At 45.4% G+C, this 20,587-nt stretch overlaps 1 protein-coding gene across 3 annotated transcripts in view; it reads left to right on the top strand.

The window, feature by feature from the left end:
* The window catches only part of LOC147888112 (protein EARLY STARVATION 1, chloroplastic-like), a 32,627-nt gene extending 12,613 nt beyond the window's left edge, over positions 1-20,014 (top strand). The window contains exons 5-12 of one of the 3 annotated variants that reach the window (XM_087393400.1): positions 13,422-13,503; positions 18,430-18,507; positions 18,637-18,762; positions 18,901-19,022; positions 19,145-19,184; positions 19,382-19,456; positions 19,609-19,736; positions 19,901-20,012. In XM_087393400.1, the coding sequence (XP_087249526.1) occupies positions 13,422-13,503; positions 18,430-18,507; positions 18,637-18,762; positions 18,901-19,022; positions 19,145-19,184; positions 19,382-19,456; positions 19,609-19,736; positions 19,901-19,944 (695 nt within the window). In that variant the 3' untranslated portion in view covers positions 19,945-20,012. Of the gene's footprint in view, positions 1-13,421; positions 13,504-18,429; positions 18,508-18,636; positions 18,763-18,900; positions 19,023-19,144; positions 19,185-19,299; positions 19,457-19,608 lie in introns of all 3 variants that reach the window. The other 2 variants (XM_087393399.1, XM_087393401.1) reach the window with 2 other exon arrangements.
* Positions 20,015-20,587: the final 573 nt, after the last annotated feature.

Raw genomic sequence — 20,587 nt, 5'->3', positions numbered from 1 at the left:
CCCACCTGCTAGCCCTGACACTGGTCTGGCAAACTCCTGAGACGTCCTCTCCTGCTGAGCATCACGGCCAGTGGGACTGGAAACTGAGCCCCCCCAATCCTGAACACTCCTGATGAGAAGGTGAAATGTGAGTCATATCGACTGAAACTGATGTGGCCAACTGAGCTTCAAGGGTGGAAGCCCCATAGGAACTGACGAGCTGATGAAGAGGCCTGATGGGTGGAAGACCCATCACACCTATCTGCTCTATCTGGAGTGTCCCCTTGGGTGGAATCCCTAAGAGAACTAACTGTTGGGAATAGACAACTCCTTCGGGCGGTGGACCCAAGAGGCTCATCTATGGCAAATGTTGATGGGTCTGAGATATCTCCAAGGGTGAAAGACCCATCCCTCATAGCTGTGAAAACCATCTGCTCCCCTGCTAAAGCTGATCCAGCTGACTGATTTCCTAGAGTGGAAGACTTAGAGGAAGTAACTGGACATGATAAAGCTGCTCATCTGACGTAGCTGCATGAACTGACTTATCCTTTTGGGTGGAAACTCCAAGAGAATAGGCTGTTGAAGCTGGATGATCCCAGTGGGTGGCAGACCCAAGAGTCTCATCATCTGGGCGTGTGGAATGAGCTAAGCTTGGCCCCAGGGATGGAAGACCCCTGAGAGCAAGCTGTAGAAGTGGCTGCACTACCCCATGGGTGGAAGACCTTGAGGCACTGCATGTAGCTACTATGGAAATTGAATGATCCCTTGGATTGGTAGACCCAAGGGAAACCACTGTTTGAGCTGCTGCAAAATAGTCCACTCAACTGTGCTCAGAGATGGAAGACTTCGGTGCAGAAAAGGACTTCCTGCTAAGGCACGGTCTGTGGGTACTGTGGATGAGGAGAGGAACTGTGAGCAGGCCATGAGAAACTGCTGGTGCAGTACAAGCATCTGCTCTCGGTCTCACCTGCATTGGACCTCATATGCTGCCAAGTCGGCATGGCATCTGGATCATTGTGCGGCCACCTCAAGGCGAAAATGGTCCAATGTCGTTGCGTCCTCCTTTGTCTTCTTGTCCTGTTCAGGCAGCTAAAAAAAGGGCGTATTCTGATCAAGGAGATGATCCTGTTCCCTGGACGCTTGCGTGGCAGCTGCTCTATTGGATGGGTCCTTGATGGAAGATTTGTAGATCCATCAACTGCTGCAATGATGACTGCCAGAGGGAAAAAAAATTCCCCCTGTGTAAACGTATACGGGGGAAGATGAGAGCCAGCCCGATGCGCGATGAAGGTTGGGAGGGAGAGGCTAATGGAGTATGGTACTACCACTAGTCCGAGTTAGTGCCAAAATACAAAATTAGATAATATCCCATAACTAAGCAGGACTCCCTCCAATCTAACTCAGATTGGAAGGAACCATACTGCTCTGATACCAATGTAACATGTGGGGACTAGCTAAGTGGAAACATAGATGAACATACAAGGAGAAATCAAGCATGAGAGATACAAGAGATCCTAAGCCCGGGTAGGGACAAATACAAAATTAAATAGTATCCCACACATGCTCCCTCCTCCTCTGCTAACTGAGTCCCCATAACTAAGCTTTGCTGCCAGGATTCCCTCCACCTCACTCAGATTGGAAGGAACCATAGTGCTCTGATACCAATGTAACATGCAGGGAATAGCTGAATGGAAACATAGATGAACATAGAAGGAGAACTCAAGCATGAGAGATACAAGAGATCCTAGTCTGGGTTACGGCCAAAATACAAAATTAGATAATATCCCTCACATGCTCCCTCCTCCTCTACTAACTGAATCCCCATAACTAAGCTTTGTTGCCAGGACTCCCTCCAACCTTACTCAGATCGAAAGGAACCATACTGCTTTGATACCAATGTAACATGTGGGGACTAGCTGAGCAGAAGCTTTGTTGCCTGGACTCCCTCCAACCTAACTCAGATCCAAAGGAACCATACTGCTTTGATACCAATGTAACATGTGGGGACTAGCTGAGCCGAAACATAGATGAATATACAAGGAGAAGTCAAGCAAGAGAGATACAAGAGATCCATAACTAAGCTTTGTTGCCAGGACTCCCTCCAACCTAACTCAGATTGAAAGGAACCATACTGCTTTGATACCAATGTAACATGTGGGGACTAGCTGAGCGGAAGCTTTGTTGCCAGGACTCCTTCCAACCTAACTCAGATCCGAAGGAACCATACTGCTTTGATACCAATGTAACATGTGGGGACTAGCTGAGCCGAAACATAGATGAACATACAAGGCGAAGTAAAGCAAGAGAGATACAAGAGATCCTAGTCCGGGGTAGGGACAAAATTCAAAATTAGATAATATTTGACACATGCTCCCTCCTCCTCTGCTAATTGAGTCCCCATAACTAAGCTTTGCTGCCAGGACTCCCTCCAACCTAACTCAGATTGGAAGGAACCATACTGTTCTGATACCAATGTAGCACTAGCTGAGCGGAAACATAGATGAACATACAAGGAGAATTTAAGCATGAGAGATTCAAGAGATCCTAGTCCGGGTTAGGTCCAAAATACAAAATTAGATAATATCCTCTACTCTCTCCTCCTCTGCTAACTGAGTCTCCATAACTAAGCTTTACTGCAGGGACTCCCTCCAACCTAACTCAGATTGGAAGGAACCATACTGCTCTGATACCAATGTAACATGTGGGGACTAGCTGAGCGGAAACAGACATGGAGAACTCATGCTCTCTCCTCCTCTGCTAATTGAGTCTCCATAACTAAGCTTTGCTGCGAGGACTCCCTCCAACCTAACTCAGATTGGAAGGAACCATAGTGCTCTAATACCAATGTAACATGTGGGGACTAGCTGAGCGGAAACATAGATGAACATACAAGGAGAACTCAAGCATGCACTCTCCTCCTCTGCTAACTGCGTCTCCATAACTAAGCTTTGCTGCCAGGACTCCAACCTAACTCAGATTGGATGGAACCATACTGCTCTGATACCAATGTAACATGTGGGGACTAGCTGAGCGGAAACATAGATGAACATAGATGAAATATCCCACACATGCTCTCTCCTCCTCTGCTAATTGAGTCTCCATAACTAAACTTTGCTGCCAGGACTCCCTCCAACCTAACTTAGATTGGAAGGAACCATACTGCTCTGATACCAATGTAACATGTGGGGACTAGTTGAGCGGAAACATAGATGAACATACAAGGAGAACTCAAGCATGAGACATTCAAGAGATCCTAGTCCAGGTTAGGGCCAAAATACAAAATTAGATAATATCCCACACATGCTCCCTCCTCCTCTGCTAATTGAGTCGCCATAACTAAGCTTTGCTGCCAGGACTCCCTCCAACCTAACTCAGATCGGAAGGAACCATACTGCTCTGATACCAATGTGAAATGTGGGGCTAGCTGAGTGGAAACATAGATGAAAATACAACGAGAACTGAAGCATAAGAGATACAAGAGATTCTAGTCTGGGGTAGGGACAAGATACAAAATTAGATGATATCCCACACATGCTCCCTCCTCCTCTGCTAACTGAGTCCCCTTAACTAAGTTTTGCTGCAAGGACTCCCTCCAACGTAAATCATGCCGGAAGGAACCAATGTAACATATGTGGACTAGCTGAGCGGAAACATAGATGAACATACAAGGATAACTCAAGCATGAGAGATACAAGAGATCCTAGTCCGGTTAGGTCCAAAATAGAAAATTAGATAATGTGCCACACCTGCTCCCTCCTCTGCTAACTGAGTCTCCATAACTAAGCTTTGCTGTCAGGACTCCCTCCAACCTAACTCAGATCGGAAGGAACCATTCTGCTCTGATAACAATGTAACATGTGGGGACTAGCTGAGTGGAAACATAGATGAACATACAAGGAGAACTCAAGCATGAGAGATACATGAGATCCTAGTCCAAGGTAGGGATAAAATTCAAAATTAGATAATATCCAACACATGCCCCCTCCTCCTTTGCTAACTGAGTCCCCATAACCAAGCTTTGCTGCCAGAACTCCCTCCAACCTAATTAGATAATATCCTACACATGCTCCCTTCTCCTTTGCTAATTGAGTCCCCATAACTAAACTTTGCTGCCAGGACTCCCTCCAACCTAACTCAGATCGGAAGGAACCATACTGCTCTGATAACAATGTAACATGTGGGGAGTCGGGACTAGCTGAGTGAAAACATAGATGAACATACAAAGAGAACTCAAACATGAGAGATCTACATACATAATAAAATAATATCCCACACATGCTCCCCTCCTCCTTTTGCTAACTGAGTCCATATAACTAAGCTTTGCTGCCAGGGCTCCCTCCAACCTAACATACAAGGAGAACTCAAGCATGAGAGATACAAGAGATCGTAGTCTGGGGTAGGGACAAAATACAAAATTAGATAATATCCCACCCATGCTCCCTCCTCCTCTGCTAACTGAGTCCCCATAACTAAGATTTGCTGCCTGGACTCCAACCTAATTAGATAATATTCCAAACATGCTCCCTACTCCTCTGCTAACTGAGTCCCCATAACTAAGCTTTTCTGCCAAGACTCCCTGCAACCTAACTCAGATCGGAAGGAACCATACTGCTCTGATACCAATGTAACATGTGAGGGAAACATAGATGAACATACAAGGAGAACTCAGGCATGAGATATACAAGAGATCGACCTACAAAATTAGATAATATCCCACACATGCTCCCTCCTCCTCCGCTAACTGAGTCCCCATAACTAAGCTTTGCTGCCAGGACTCCCTCCAACCTAACTCAAATCTGAAGGAACATATTGCTGTGATACCAATGTAACATGTGGGGACTAGCTGAGCGGAAACATAGATGAACAAACAAGGAGAATTCAAGAATGAGAGATACAAGAGATCTACCTACAAAATTAGATAATATCGCACACATGCTTCCTCTTCCTCCGCTAATTGAGTCCCCAGAACTAAGCTTTTCTGCCAAAACTCCCTCCAACCTAACTCATATCAGAAGGAACCACACTGCTCTGATACCAATGTAACATGTGGGGACTAGCTGAGCGGAAACATAAATGAACATACAAGGAGAACTCAAGCATGAAAGATACAAGAGATCCTAGTCTGAGGTAGGGACAAAATAGAAAATTAGATAATATCCCACACATGCTCCCTCCTCCTCTGCTAACTGAGTCCCCATAACTAAGCTTTACTGCCAGGACTCCCTTCAACCTAATTAGATAATATCCCACACATGCTCCCTCCTCCTCTGCTAACTGAGTCCCCATAACTAAGCTTTGCTGCCAAGACTCCCTCCAACCTAACTCAGATCGGAAGGAACCATACTGTTTTCATACCAATGTAACATGTGGGGACTAGATGAGTGGAAACATAGATGAACATAAAAGGAGAACTCAAGCATGAGAGATACAAGAGACCTACCTAACTATAGTACTCTGCTTTATTTATACATGGTTGCCAAATCCGCATACAAAACTATGCTGAGAGCACTCCTCTAATTACCACATGCAGGAGATGGAGCTATGCTGCGGAACTAGGACACCCAAACCTCCCTTATATGCTGGCTGGAAGCGCTGCTGGAGGCTGGAGCTGAGTCCTGAACTGAGGAAGGCTGAGTAGGTGAAAAGGGGGGACTGAAGGCCCCTTATATAGGGCTGGGAACCACCCACCTTGTGTCAGAACAACCGACTGGCTTGGCTGGTCAGTTTTGGCCGACCAGGCTGCTGGCCCTTGCCTATAAGACCAGACATTTTTGGGTCATTTCAGGAAGGCCTTGGGGCTGCCTGCCCCTCTTGCCCTCCGTCCACACTGTGTGCTGCCCTTGGGAACCACCAAAGCTTGCCAGATATGCTGCGATTTGCTGTCTAGGCACCCAGTTGTCACTGCCACATGGGCTTGACGTTGGTGCATGTGATACTTCTTCCAGCTGTCCTTCATGGCTTGAGCCACAAGGAAGGGTCTATTGGCCAAGGTGGAGTTGACAGGAATATGCATACTGGACAATATTGGCTTACGATGGCATGCTGTGGCTTAAGGAAACTCGATCATTATTTGAACGGAATGTTCAATTGAGTGGCAGATATGGGGATAACAATTCTAGCTTCAAAATGAAACCTGCAATAACTTCCGTAAGGCCACTTCAATGCAGAGCTTTGGTAGTGATAATGGCACTTTATTGCATAGAAATCAGATAGTCCAACTCAAGTTAGCATTCAAACTTAGAGATCATGCATTTGTAGGTTTAAAGGACAACGTTTGATGCTTTGGACAGCACTTAGGTACATTTGATGCTCTATTGTATCCATGAAAGTGCTGCTGGACTTGGTAGCCCTTGAGCCTGTGGAGTCCTGGTACTTATTACTGAGAGGGGCTTTGGGTCCTTGACCTTTGCTCATGAGCTCGAAATTTTGAGTCTGGCACTGTGTCGTAGTCGTCTAGCTTGAAGCTTCTGATTTGAGGTCTTGGAGAAACTTGCCGACTTGCCTTCCAGCGTCCTTGTGCGGCTGTATCTTCACTTGCATGAAATCACTTGACCGACTCATTGGTGCCTCGAGACATTTTGAAGAGCTGAGCTTATAGATGGTCCATTTACCGTGCTAGGAAGAATTGGGCACATAGATCTTGAAGAAGTCCTTCTGATAGTCTCCAGATCTGCATTATAACCAGTGTGCCACTTTGTAACTGCTTCACTTGATGCAATGCATGGAAGCTATGATGCACTTCTTGTGATTCTCTGTTTGAATGATAAATTCAACCAAGAATTGAGAACCAAAGGATAAGTCATTCTCTGTTCAAATGATAGAAAATAAGCTTCAAACTGGTTCGACCAAGAATTGAGAGCCAAAGGATTAGTCTTTTGGTCATTCATTTAAAAATGAGCTTCCCTGGAAATGAACATGGTTGGTGCTCTCGACCAAAGACATGAGCAATGCTCAATCCCTTTCTTCATTGGCTTCCTTAGCAAGGCACCCGCTCTCTTCTATGGCCTCAGTGGCTCAATGGCTCATAAGGACTTCTGAGTTTCCTTGGAAATGAAGACGGTTGAATTGGCACAACTATCTCTACTACTTTGGTCTTAACTGTCTCTACTTTGGCACAACTGTCTGTACTGTTTTGGTCTTGACCATTGCCATGAGCCCTTCTTCCTCGGCTTATCAAGGCACTTCCTATCTTCTTTGGCAATAGCAGCTCATAAGTCCTGAGGGATGTGGTCCCATTCTTAGTCTCCTTGGGATGATGCGATCTTGTTCGCATTCTTGATGCTATCCAGCTACGTGAGCATTCTTAGAGCTGTGTGACACCTGTGATGAGGGACTGTTGGGCTTGGAATTGCGTTAGGGATTGCATCATGGCCATCATACTAGATGACATGATGGATACTTCCATGGCTGGAGCCAACCCTATGGTGAGGGGAAGAGGTCTTTTCCTACGTGATGCGGCCTTCTCATATCTTTGCTAGAGTCATGGCGATCCCACGTGAATGATGTTGAGGTTGAAGGAGGAGGGGTGCCATGGAGAGGCTACCTGTGGTGGTAAAAGACACATGGGGCATCATGCTTCCATTCCGAACCGCATTGCTACTTATGATCTCATGGAAAAAAATTTGTGGCGCTCAGTTACCAATATATGGGCATGAGGATTATGTGTTGGCATAGATGGTCAGCTCTCACTTGTGAGCTGCAACATGAGGAGGACATGAGGGATCGACGCTTGCATAGGGTGAGGGAATGAGAACTAGTTCTCATTGTTCGAGGTCATTGTTGTTGCGATCGCATGGGATCTTGCCCATGTCGTTGGGAGGTCGGAGTAAATGAATGAGGTCATCCCTGTTAGGAAAACTTGCAGATTTGAGTTATACTTCAAATCTCTCTCTCTCTCTCTCTCTCTCTCAATTAACCACATCACTTAGCTTTAAATCACGCCAAAAGGGAGCAAAGATCTGACACAAGATAAGCTAAAAGGGGACCTTTATTAACGACTTCTACTAATCTATACCAAGCTTTTTGCATATTGACCGTATCAATAATCAGACCAAGGCTAGATTGTTACTGCAAGACTGATGATTTACAGTTCTGACACATGCTGGCAGATGACCTTTATAGTAAGACGTGACCTCAGGCAGCAGCCAAGAGGTAACTCGAGACTCTCACGGGGCCACAGCTTATGCCACGCGGAGAGAGAAAGATGTTACTCATACTAGCAACAGTTCCCTTCTAAACCAAGCAGGGTGAGAGAAATAACTTGTCAAAAAAAAACAGCGTAGCCATCCACACAGGATCGGGCTGAAAAACACACCCATAAAATTCATAATGCCAAATCACAATGGCACTACCCACACTGTCACATGCACCCCTGCACTTGGGTGCATGGACGACAATCCGAACAGGCTCCAGAGAATGACAATGTGGAACTCTATCAAAAAATCATCAGTATTGCAACTGCAATAGAAGGACTCGAGATTGGAAATCCAAGAGGAGACCATGCCACCCAATGACTTTACAAGTGAGTCAAATAGCCTGCCTCTTCAAGAATCACAAGTCATCAACGTTGGTGACTCCACGGCTCTAGAGTGACAACCCCCAAATGTCTCTAGTGGCACCATACAACCGACTACTATTCAAGAAATAGATCAAAATTCCACATACCGCGAGTGCATGGTCTTTTGAGATCCAAAAAGGACACACAGGCCAGCATCATGGAGCAACAGAGAGAAGAAGAGCAGAGCTTCGACTACCAGGAAGATAAAGAAAGAACGCTTCCGCCAAGCACTAAAGCAATGTTAAAGAAGCTCATGGAATAGAACAGAATCCTTCTGGCCCAGCTTGAAGAAACTTCATGGTAGTTGGGCGAAAAAGACAAGCAGATGGAGGGAATGCAGAAACAACTTGAAGGAAAAAAAACTACAGAGGAGGGCAAACCTGAAGAAGGCAAGAGAGAGAAGAAGAGTAGAGCTTCGATTACCAGGAAGATAAAGAAAGAATGCTTCCGTCAAGCACTAAAGCAATGTTAAAGAAGCTCATGGAATAGAACAGAATCGTCTTGGCCCAGCTTGAAGAAACTTCATGGCAGTTGGGCGAAAAAGACAAGCAGATGGAGGGAATGCAGAAACAATTTGAAGAAAAAAAAACTACAGAGGAGGGCAAACTTGAAGAAGGCAAGGGTCTCTCAGAATTGGAAAAATTGCTCTTGCTAATGCGTGAGGAGCGCAAACAAGAGGTGGCACTTCGGCGTGACATGATGGTCCAAGCCAAGAAGCAGCACTAACTCGAGCGGGAAGCTATGTTGCTCCAACACAAACAGATGCTGGCTACTACGTAGGCTGCCATGAGCATTGCTTCCTCCTTGGGTTCAATTGCACCAAAGGTTACTCCACTCACCCGGTCCACTCCGAATTTCATGAAGTACGACAGTAAGTGCGACCTTTTAGCCATTTTACAGTTTGTTCATCAGTTCGTAGCTCATTTTCCGTTAGCTCATATTCAGGACGAACAAGACAAAGTCCCCTCATCTGACCGGTGAAGTGGTGGGCAGCATTGGTCTAAATCTTATACGAATCCGACCACTCAAGTCACTAGCTTTAAGTGGGATATGTTGTTTCCATTGTCACCACATCGCTGGGCATGGAAAGAAGGATTGCCCCAAATGGTTGGCTGAGAAGGCTGCGAAAGTGCCAACTTCTAAAATCGCCACTGCTTTCGCACTCCTAGCTCCGCCTACCACAACCACAAACATAGTTCTACTTGCTTTGAATGTCGTACCCTCAGTGGACTTTGAAGGTAAGGAGGGGGTGTGCTCGATGAGCAAAATAAAGCCCTCATCAAAGCCTACGACATAGCTAAGGGACAACGATTTGTTGTCTTATTTGACATGGGGAGTCCAGAAGACGCTATCTTCCCTCAGCTCGCCAAAAAGATGGGGTGAACGTTAGTGCCTCATGAGCTAGTGGTGGATGAGATCACATCCGGGCTATGCACTTAAATCACACACAAGGCCGAAAAATTTTCTTTCTCAGTTTTGAAGGACTCTTTCCAGCGTGACTTTATACTGACACCTCTTTTAGGTTGTGACATGATACTGGGTATCCAATGGTTTTGAGAACCTGTGCTCAATTGGTGGCATGATTCCTTTACCATCCTGGAAGGACACTGACCCAACCATCATCAACGGGGACAGAAGCATTCTTGGTATCCCACCGATTTCCCACATCAGTGCTGTTTGCAAAGGTGCCGTATGCGCATTGGTGTATGTCTGCAGTCAGCTCAATTTAGTGCAGCCAGCTCCTCCTTTGGGGCAGGCCATGGCTGGTCTAATCCAAGAATTCCAAGATATTATACTCCGAGATGATCTTCCACCACATCTTCCGCCTCGTAGACCCGAGGACCATCGGATTGAACTAGTCCTAGACTCAATGCCTCCCAATAAGTCTCCTTACAGATTATCTAAAAGTATGGAAGCAGAGTTAGAACAATAGCTCACGTAGCTTCTACGCACTGGGTTTATCCGGCCATCCTCATCACCTTTTGCGGCTCCAATTCTATTTGTCCTAAAAAAGGATAAGTCGACACGACTATGTGTCGACTACAGGGCACTCAACAAAATCACCATTAGCAATAAATTTCCCATGCCCCGCATAGGGTATATCTTAGAATGCTTGAACGGTGCTAAGTATATTTCCAAGATAGACCTTAAGAGCAGTTATCACCAGGTCCACATCTTTGACGCTGACATTCCAAAGACATCGTTTAGGACAGAGTGAGCTCATTATGAGTTCGTAGTCATGTCGTTCGGCCTACAAAACGCAACCAACATTCAACAAGATGATGTCGCGGGTGTTTGCTGAGCGTATATGAGTGTGCCTGTTCATCTTTCTAGATGATATCTTATCTTCTTAGCCACAGTGGAGCAGCATATAGAGATGTGTGGAAAGCTCTACAACTTTTGCGCAATAGCCAATTATATCTCAATGCCAAGAAAAGTGAGTTCGGCCAGATGGAAATCTAGTACTTGGGTTACATCATCATTGCCAATGGCATTCTCTTGGATCCAAGAAAAATTCAAGCTATCACCAGTTGTGTAGTCCCTACGACGGCCCAGGAGATCCGATCTTTTGTAGGGCTCTGCCAGACCTATAGTTCACAAATGCCCAGATTCTCCACCACCTCATCCCCCTTGACCGACTTATTAAAAGGGGTGAAGACTCACTGTCAAAAGATATCAGTAACCGGCGCAGCTTTGCAGGCCTTCCATGACCTACAACGGTTAGCCACAATAGCTCCAATAATGAAAATCACATCATGGGATGATCGATTCTTGGTTATCACCGATGCCAGCAATGTAGCCATTGGGGCAATCTTACAACAAGAAGAAAGACCTGTGGCATACCACAATAGAAAGCTTAACCCTACCGAAAAGAAATACTTAGTCTACGACAGAGAATTACTCCGCATTATCCAAGCATTTAGACACTGGAAGCCGTTCCTCTGTGGACGGACCTTCACAGTCAACCTAGCTTTAAAGTGGTTGCAGACAATGCCTAGCTCCTAGTGGAGTGATAGGTAATTTGGATGGAGTCAGTTCTTCTAACAGTTCGGGGGCATGATTGAGTATGTCCCTGGCAAGAACAACCCTGTCGCCGACACTCTTAGCAAGAAAGCCTCCATTTAGACCATAGAAAAGGCCACTGTACTAGAGATTAAAGGGAAGGACCTTGACTCTATGAAAACACAGTACGTGGACTCCACAGAGTTTGGCACTCTATCAGTTTGCCCAGACTCTTGCACCCGACCATTATTCAATTCAAGATGGATGGTTATTCTATAAGGAAAGACTTTGTGTGCTCAAAGACAAGCGGGAGGCTCTACTCGATGACGCCCATGACGCCCTCACAGGCAGCCATCGAGGCATCAATAGTACATTGGAGAAACTAGAGCAATATTTTTACTGGCCTAAAATGCGAAAGGATGTATACAGCTATGTGTAGAGATGCCAAATCTGCCGAAAGGTAAGCGTGTCCCACTAGAAGATGGCATGATTGCTTCAGCCATTACCAATCCCCGAAGGTCCTTTCCAGGGCATGACGATGGCCGCATTTGCAAGTATGCGAAATACTCAATGTCTAACCATTGTTGATCGGTTCAGTAAATTTTGTATGCTTATTTCGTGCAAGTAGACAGCCAGTGCAGGAGAGGTAGCCCACTTGTTTATCAAGTATTGGTACCCAATTGGAGGATTGCCATGGACCATTACCACAGTTAGAGATTCCAAATTTACCTCACACTTATAGAGGGCTCTGTTCGAAAACTTTGGCACCAAGTCCAGCACATTCCATATGCAAACCGACGGGCAATTAGAGGTATACAATAAATTAGCTTTTAATGTACTAAAATCGTATTGTCATGATTCGCAGCCCAAGTGGGAGCAATACCTTGCATTAGTACAGGCCATATTGAAAGATACCTACCCTTCAAGTATTGGGCGTACCCTGTATGAAGCTGCTTTTGGTTGAGGCTCTCTTCACTCCTCACCAAGATGATATCACCATCCCTCGAGGCCAACAAAACTACAGAATCCATGGCCAAGATCACGGAGTCAGTTAAAGACCGCCTTGCCAAAGCTCAAGCAACATACACATCCCAACGATGAGATGTCAACTGTAAAGAGGGCGATTGAATTTATCTGAGGATTATAAAGCAAAGGCTAAAACAGGTGGGCAAGCGATGACCTAAGTTATCCTTCAAAAGTTTCGGACCATTCCCCATCATTAAGAAGATCAGCGATGTCTCTATGAAGCTGTTGTTACTAGAAAAGCTGCTGTCTAACCCCCAGGTTTGTGGAGGAAAGCCTGCAATGCAGAAGTACTGATGCGGAAGATGCTGCTGGGAGCTGTTCAAGACCAAGGCCCCAAGGCGGCCTTTTATAAGCTGAGAGGCCCTGGTCTTGGCCTCCTTTTACAGGCTGAGAGGCCCTGCTGAGCTGGCTGACCAGCTTGTTGGTCTGGCTCAGTTGCTTGGTTCCTGGTCCTATAAGGGAGCTTCATTCCATTGAGAGAGATTTATATATGTTGGTCTCTACACGATTCGTAGGAACCCCAAGGGTGGTGTTATCTACCTGACTTTTCTGCATGCCTGGATGTTTGTTGTTTAACCATTAGTTGGTTAGGAAATAATCTGATTTAGTGTGAAGTTTTGTATTAAGGCATCTATCATACACGTGTCAGCTTGGAGTTAATTTGAGACACTTTTTTGTTCACTTTATAATCAATGTCTAAGAAAGGATCTATTCAAAAGTTTTCCACAAATTGAAAATTTACTGAGTAAATTGTTTACTTTTAGTCCTGGGGTTTAATACATGTATATTGATGTTACCAGAAACATGATTTGACGTCTGATATCTTACCAATTTCCCTTGTTGGTCTGTGTCAAAGGTGCTGAAAAATCTGGCAACAATACTCAAGGTGACTCTTGGTGGGAGACATGGCAGGAGGTCTTGCGTCAAGATGAATGGAGGTTTGTTCCAAATTTAATATGCAATTTGAGGTGCAAAGTTTCAGGGGTCCTAGCATTTACTTGCAAGAGATGCAGATGCTCATGCACTCACAAGCATGAAAACCTGCACACATCTAGTTCAGTTGTTACCATGTGCTTTAGAATATTCTAATTTTATGTTATTATTCAGAGGAATAGATCTGAATAAGATGGTGCATGAAATCCAAAAGTTCTTTTGTTCTAGCCTCTAGGGGACATGCTCTCAATGGAAGTTAATAAACTGAGCCATTCCTTAGATCGGTGTTTTACTCTACTTGGTGTGTCTGACAGAGTAGAGAGATCTAGCAAAATATTGTACCTATCAACCAAAAATTTCTTTGTGGTTGGAGCCTCACTCTAGGATATCCTTCGAGAAGAGAAAACAGTGCAGAGAATCTTTTTGAGACTCCTCTTCACTGGGCTAAAGTCACAAGTTTGTTTTCTATGGCTCAAGTATGTTCTATATTGGTTCAACAAGTCTTGCCAAAAGGCAAGCATTTCATCAATGGATATTTCATAGCTTTAAAGCATCCAACTTCGTGAAGGATGGAGGCAATGTCTGGTGGAAGTTAGAGGTCAAATCCCCATGTCTGAGCCCCCCATATGAGGAGCACAAGGGGGAGTCAGACCTGTAGGAGAGAGGATTGAGAGAGGGTGTCATGTGGTCTCCTTCATAGGATTAATTAGGACAGCCCCTACCCAGGCCAGCAACTAGGGTTGACAGTAGTCCCTGGTTTAGGGCAGATATATGGCCGGAAACAAGTTCTGGCAGGCACAGTAGAGGTGCCCAGCAGGTGGGCGAGAATGGGCCTGGGCAGGGCCTTATATAAGCCTGTGCAGGTCGGCCTGAAAGCAGAAATCGGGCCCAGAAGAGGGCTGGTTGGCAGAACCCTAACTAGCGTCAGCAGACTGAGGGTTAGTTGGCCAGATCTGGCGCCTAAACCATAGGCCCAAGTTGGCCATTTTGGGGGCATCTAGCACAATATAAGCAGACTACCCATTTGGTTCGTTTTGGCAGTCAGCCAAGGGTAATCCAGTGGGCATGTCACCACAGCCTGTTGCTCGTATGGATATACTCCATGACGACACTCATCATCAATTGAGGCTAACGTCACTATTGAGACATCTCCCTTGTTCTGCTTCAGCTCACTACGCTTTGTTTGCACATCTTCTTCATTGATCTCTTGCCGAAACCTTCGCAGGAATGCTTCGGACATTGCATACCAATTGGGGAAGTACCCAATTGGGAATTGATTGAGCCATCTCTGATCATTTTTAATTAAGGACATGGGAAATAATCCATATACTATTCGTCTGTTGTTGCTCCGTTGATGTGATAGATGCCCAAGAAGCTCTGCAAGTGACTGTAGGGGTCTTCATCATCTATGCCTTTGAAAATTTGAAACTTTACCTTGATGTTGGAGCTGGCTTAGTTTTTTCTACTCCGAAACCTGAGTAAGCAGGTCTGCCACTCGGAAGGACCGAGTCACTGGCCTTCCACCTATCATAACTGCCTTCATGGGTGTGAGGTTGTTGTAGACTCTCCCTAAATCGGTTGGTGCTATCTTCAGGCCTCAAAGGTACAGTTTGATGTGTGTACAAGATTATCCCATAAGCATGGGATTCACCTGTGGTACTTGGTATATAATGAAGAAAGTAATCCCCCCTCTCTCATCCTAGCTGGCTCTTTTTGGTGGATGTGGGAGAGGCTTGCGTGGCTATGGGACGGGTATTAGGACCCCCGCACCCGGCGCTTCCTTGGGCAGCCAACACTGATGCCAACATATATACACTCGGAGGTTGGGGTTAGCTAACGTAGGAGAACCGTGTGATGATGGGAGAATACTGAGTCGCGTAAACACTTAAGAACACTTCTTCGACTTTCCGAGCGTGTGCCAGCTACCATTGATTAAGGTTGAAATTATACAAGTAGCAATCTGAGTACTCTCTGTATTCCACGATTCCTAGCAACTGTTTTACCTCGTCACTGGTTAACATGAACCGACCAGACTGCCCCTCCTTACCCGACTTTGTAGTCTGTAAACCGACTTCCAGGGAGCCCTTGATTGGCCGACCTGGATCAGCTCTCTTGGGCTGCTGCCAGGCCCTAAGGGCAGCCCATATAGGGCCCTACCCTTGGGTCCTTCTAGGGCTGGATGGCTGGAACTGTTCCGCCATCAACAGGCCCTTCTTGCAGGTGCCCTTGCCCTGCCATGCTGCGCCATATGCTCCTGCCCTCTGCCAGGTTCTCTCCAGCCACGTGTGCAGTGCCGTACAGGTCCGTTCATCAGCTGACATCAGCGCGCCCTTCATAGGGCCCTGTTGTAGGCCGTACGCCTATCTTTTGCTTTGACAGCTGCCCACATGGCAGCTCATGTGCTGCCCATGTGACAGCCCCAATATCTCCAGGTCTACCTCCCCCATGCTCTCCTCATATGGGGGCTTACAGATGGGGAGGTGACCATTCCAATAGGCCACGGCTTGGTTTGTATGCGCTTGTTGGTGCCGTTCTAGGGATTGTATCATTCAGCTCAAAAGACCTGTAAGGAACTTTTTATGCAGTGGACTTGATGGCATAGCAGATGTTATAGCTAGGGTGGCTTGGGGGACCTTGATTCTCCCACACGGGACGGGGGTCTCAACATTATAGATCCAGATTTATAGTGCAAGGCCTTGCTCTACAAGATGGTGGTGAGGGGACCTGTGCCTGGGCAAGAGCTTGGAAAGACTTCTTTATTATAGCATATAGTCTTGCAAACCTATCTTGGGAGGAGACTGGATGGATAGTATCACTTGGATTTTTACTTAAGCCCACAGTCTTGCAAACCTATCTTGGGAGGAGATTGGATGGATAGTATCACATGGATTTTTACTTAAGCCCACCTCAGGTCTCCTTCTCTCCCTCTTATGGCTGCTAACCTGAAGGCTTGGGCTAGCTTCAAGAGTACCCTTTAGAGAGTTCGCCCTTCCTCTCAGGAAGAGATCGATAGGCAGCCTGTCATGTGGAATGATAGCATACTGAATGAGCATGGTAGACCACTTTGTACCTCTCACTACATGCAGTGGTCCAGGTGAGAGAGGGGCTTTCAAAAAGTTTCCAGAGGACTGTAAGGCTCAGTTTGTAAGCTATCTCAAAGAGAGTGCAGGTAGAATTCAATAGATCGATGCAGCTATTCCAGTGTATTGGATGGACGCAGATGGTATGTCTATTTCATATTCCACTTGGATGGGAGCGTTCACGGGAGCGGGCATTCCTCTACAGGTTATTGCTTTTCGTGGTGCAGATTGGATGCTCTGGTTTTTGATATCCTTGCGGGAGGTTGGCTCTCTAGATCGATGGATGATGCTTTATTACAAGTTGAATTTCAGTCAGTCAAGATTGTTGGTCTTGTGGAGCATGGTTCAGATTCAGAGTGGTGCATAGACACTGAACCGCATCTTATTACCCTACGTGCTTGGAGATTGTGGCTTTATGGTGGTGTTGCCATAAAGTTCTTGAAATGGGATCTCGGGGAGTGGGAGTGGATCGATGAAGGGCACCGAGAGAAGAGCCTCCCCTTCTTTCGTTACACTGTTAGCAATGCTAGGAGATTTCAGCTGAGTTTTAGAGGTTGGAGGCCCTCCAGAGCTCCTCATTGGGAGAGGTTTGAGATTTTTCTTGACCTACATAAGAACTTTTGGAAGAGACTTTGGAAATCCCTTAGGATTGGAAAAAGCACTCTCTTCTTTTGGCTTTCTATTCATGGTGTGATTGCTGTGAACCTGTGGAGATTCAGGTGCGGAGCTGACTCACTTGTCCTCCTTGCCTTTTTGTTGTGGAATCAATTCAGCATTGCTTATGGGACGGCAGACAGGGGAGGATAATTTGGAGGGGGATAGCTAGGATTTTTAGTACTTTTATCCGTTCCCCCTTCTTCATGACTTGGGGCTCAGTTGCTTGGCTCTCTCTTTCGGAGCCACGGGTTTTTGATGAGAGACATGACTCTCCTTGGGCCTTATCGATTTGACACCATTTAGTTGAGCCATGCTCTTTGGATGATGTTCCTGCCTCACTGTTTAGAGCTGTGCATGCCTCTTTGGATTCTTCTTGGGAGATACTGGTGAGTATTGCAGCATGGCATATTTGGGGAGCCAGATGCACAGAGGCATTGGATGGATCCCAGGTTCACCCTTCTCACACTTTGGCCACATTGATGGCCATCTTGGCAAGAGCATGTAGGGATACTCTTGGGCAGCTTCTGTTAGGAGGGCTACATTTTGTACAGAATGGAGGGGCTCCCCCTTCTTCTCTGAGTCTACTGCAGGGTTGAGATGGCACTCTCAGCTCAACCTTGGTTGTTTTCGACCTCTTTCTGAGGAGTGTTTTTTCTCATGCATTGCATGGTGTATTTCCGCTTTGAGTTTCCTCTTGCGGATTGTGCTTCTACTTAATGGAAGTCCTTTTTTTTTTGGTGGGGGGGGGGGGGGAGGGGAAGACCGGACAAGAGCTGCCAAGAGATCTATATCTAGAACACTTGAAGTAGCAACATAAAAAGAGTCGACAGTATAGAGATTGGAAACTAAACTTTATTGTTGCAACGAAATCCAAAATAACTCTCCTTATCCCTTTGAGGCTTGTTAGAGTTCATTGCGAGGAACAAGTTGTAGAAAATGGCAATGTCGTGAATGCTACAGATCTAGCGCAGATCAATATAGGATGCTCAGGGAGGTTGAGGCGTTAACAATTATCATTGTTTGGAAGTATGTGTCAAGGATTCGATAACAGGAAAATCTGCTCTTCTTGTGTTTCAAAAAACACAGAGACATGAAATGAAAAGTCACTCCTTGCTCGGGGCTAGGTAACATGTTACTAATGTTCAAGTTTCCAGATAGGAACATTTTGACCATCAAGTGTTTTGTGTGTTGCAGTAACTTGGCAAGGATTGAAAAGAGTGCCCAGAAGCAAGCAAAGTCAGCAAATGGTGCTGCTGGTTGGCATGAAAAATGGTGAGAATTTGAGGATTAAAAGTGCATATGATTATTATAATCTGCAGATATCTTGAATTTTGTGTCTTGAGAAACACACTAGAGTGAAATATTGTGCTTTTTGAGGTTTAAAACTGTTCATTTTGAAAGGTGGGAGAAGTACAATGCAAAAGGATGGATTGAGAAAGGTGCCCATAAGTATGGCAAACTTAATGAACAGTCTTGGTGGGAAACGTGGGGTGAGCAGTATGATGGTCGAGGAGCTGTTTTGAAATGGTATAATCTTAGCTTTGAGATTACACTGTCTTATTTATCTTTTTCTTTTGAGTATCTATGTACGCATGTTAAAGAGGACGTCTGTTTCAAATCTGTGCATCTGCTAGCATTTTGAAGTGCCTTAATGTCCTTCTTCAGGACAGATAAATGGGCAGAATCTGAAGTGGGGTCAAAATGGGGAGATAAATGGGAGGAAAGGTTCTTTTCGGGAATGGGTACCAGACAGGGCGAAACATGGCATTCCTCACCAGGAGGAGAACGTAAGCACATTCACAATTGCTATTCTGATTGCATATGACCTTGTTTGAGAGTTCCCGTTGGCTCGTTGATTACTACTCTTGCCAGTAATTACATTCTAATTTGTTTAATAATACTCTGACAGGGTGGTCAAGAACATGGGGGGAAGAGCATTTTGGAAATGGGTAAACCCATACTTATTGCTCCTGACTTTCGTAAAGTTTTGATACTTGAAAAACGCTCTATAAAGTAGCTCTTTAATGTATGTTTTAGAAAGTGAAGCTGAGTTCTCTGCATCAGTTCTGAAAAAGACACTGGCCATTTGGTTTTCCTGTGTGGAACTTGGCCGAGACTTTGGCCTGACAATTCCTGGTTCAAGCAGAAAGGTACACAAGTATGGAAGGAGCACAAGCGGTGAGAGTTGGGATGCCGTGGTTGAAGAGGGCACCTACTACGAGTAAGGATGCTATTGCGCTCTTTTTACTCAATAATACAGAATAATATGATGCCACAAAATAGAAAAGATATGTTATAGTTCACATTGTTAACAAAATTATTTTTGCAATAATGCTGCGTATCTAACAATTACAGTCTCGTCTCTGTTTGCAGGGCAGAGCCACATTATGGTTGGGCTGACGCAATAGCCAACTCTGCCCAGTTGTTAGCGATTGAACCTTTAGAGAGACCGCTTGGAGTGTATCCAGATACAGAATTCGGCTCACCAACACAACCTCCAGGTTCACAACCACCTCCACCAGAGCCTCCATGGCCTCCATTGCCACCATCGCCTCCATCACCCCCATCACCTCCATCAACTCCCACCGTTCAGTAGCCAGTACTTTCAGGAGAAGTGTATTTTAGAACCTTCTGAGTGCTAAAACATCATTCATTTTGTGTACAGGGTGGAGAAACCATTGCTTGCTTTGTTTAGCAGAGGTCTTGTAAGCATACCCTTTTGAAAGTAAGTTCCAGGTAATTTTGATGTCTGAAGAGGACTCGATTTTGACTTTGGATTCCAGACCACATCTAGCCTGATTATATCTGTTTCAGCTCTGGTTCTCTCTCTCTCTCTCTCTCTCTCTCTCTCTCTCTCTCCCCCCCCGCCCCCTCCTCTCTGTCTGCCTGTCTGTTTTTCTCTCTCCCTGAAAATGCTACCTTGCTGAAACACAAGTGAAGGACTGCAAGAATCACATACAATGATTGGGCACGGATATTCGTGGTGCCTTGTTTCTAACTAGATCTTCAGTTGCACGTCCTTTCTCCCTTTTTGCGTCTCTTCGATTCTACTTCCTCTCATTATTCAAGATTCTAGCAATCCATTGACATGGCATTAACGTAAGAAAGTCTTTTCTCTAAATGACGATCCATCTCTTTCTCACCATCACACAGAAGCTAATTACAAAGTTGGAAAGACATACACCTTCCCAAAATTTGACGTTTCGATTAATGGTCCCATTGAGTGGGCATCCTAAAGTAAGGAGACACATCCTTGGCGCCTCCCACTCCCATGGATTTAGGTTGTTGCTCTTAGTGCCAAATTCTCATTGTCCCGAAATGCAAGTCAATATTGTACATAAATGAGAGTAGG

Source organism: Dipteris shenzhenensis, chromosome 22 (assembly GCF_047967505.1).
Source record: "Dipteris shenzhenensis isolate YYH24624 ecotype China chromosome 22, Dip_SZ_1.0, whole genome shotgun sequence".
Lineage (NCBI taxonomy): Eukaryota > Viridiplantae > Streptophyta > Polypodiopsida > Gleicheniales > Dipteridaceae > Dipteris > Dipteris shenzhenensis.
This window is presented reverse-complemented; position numbering and strand designations above follow the sequence as displayed.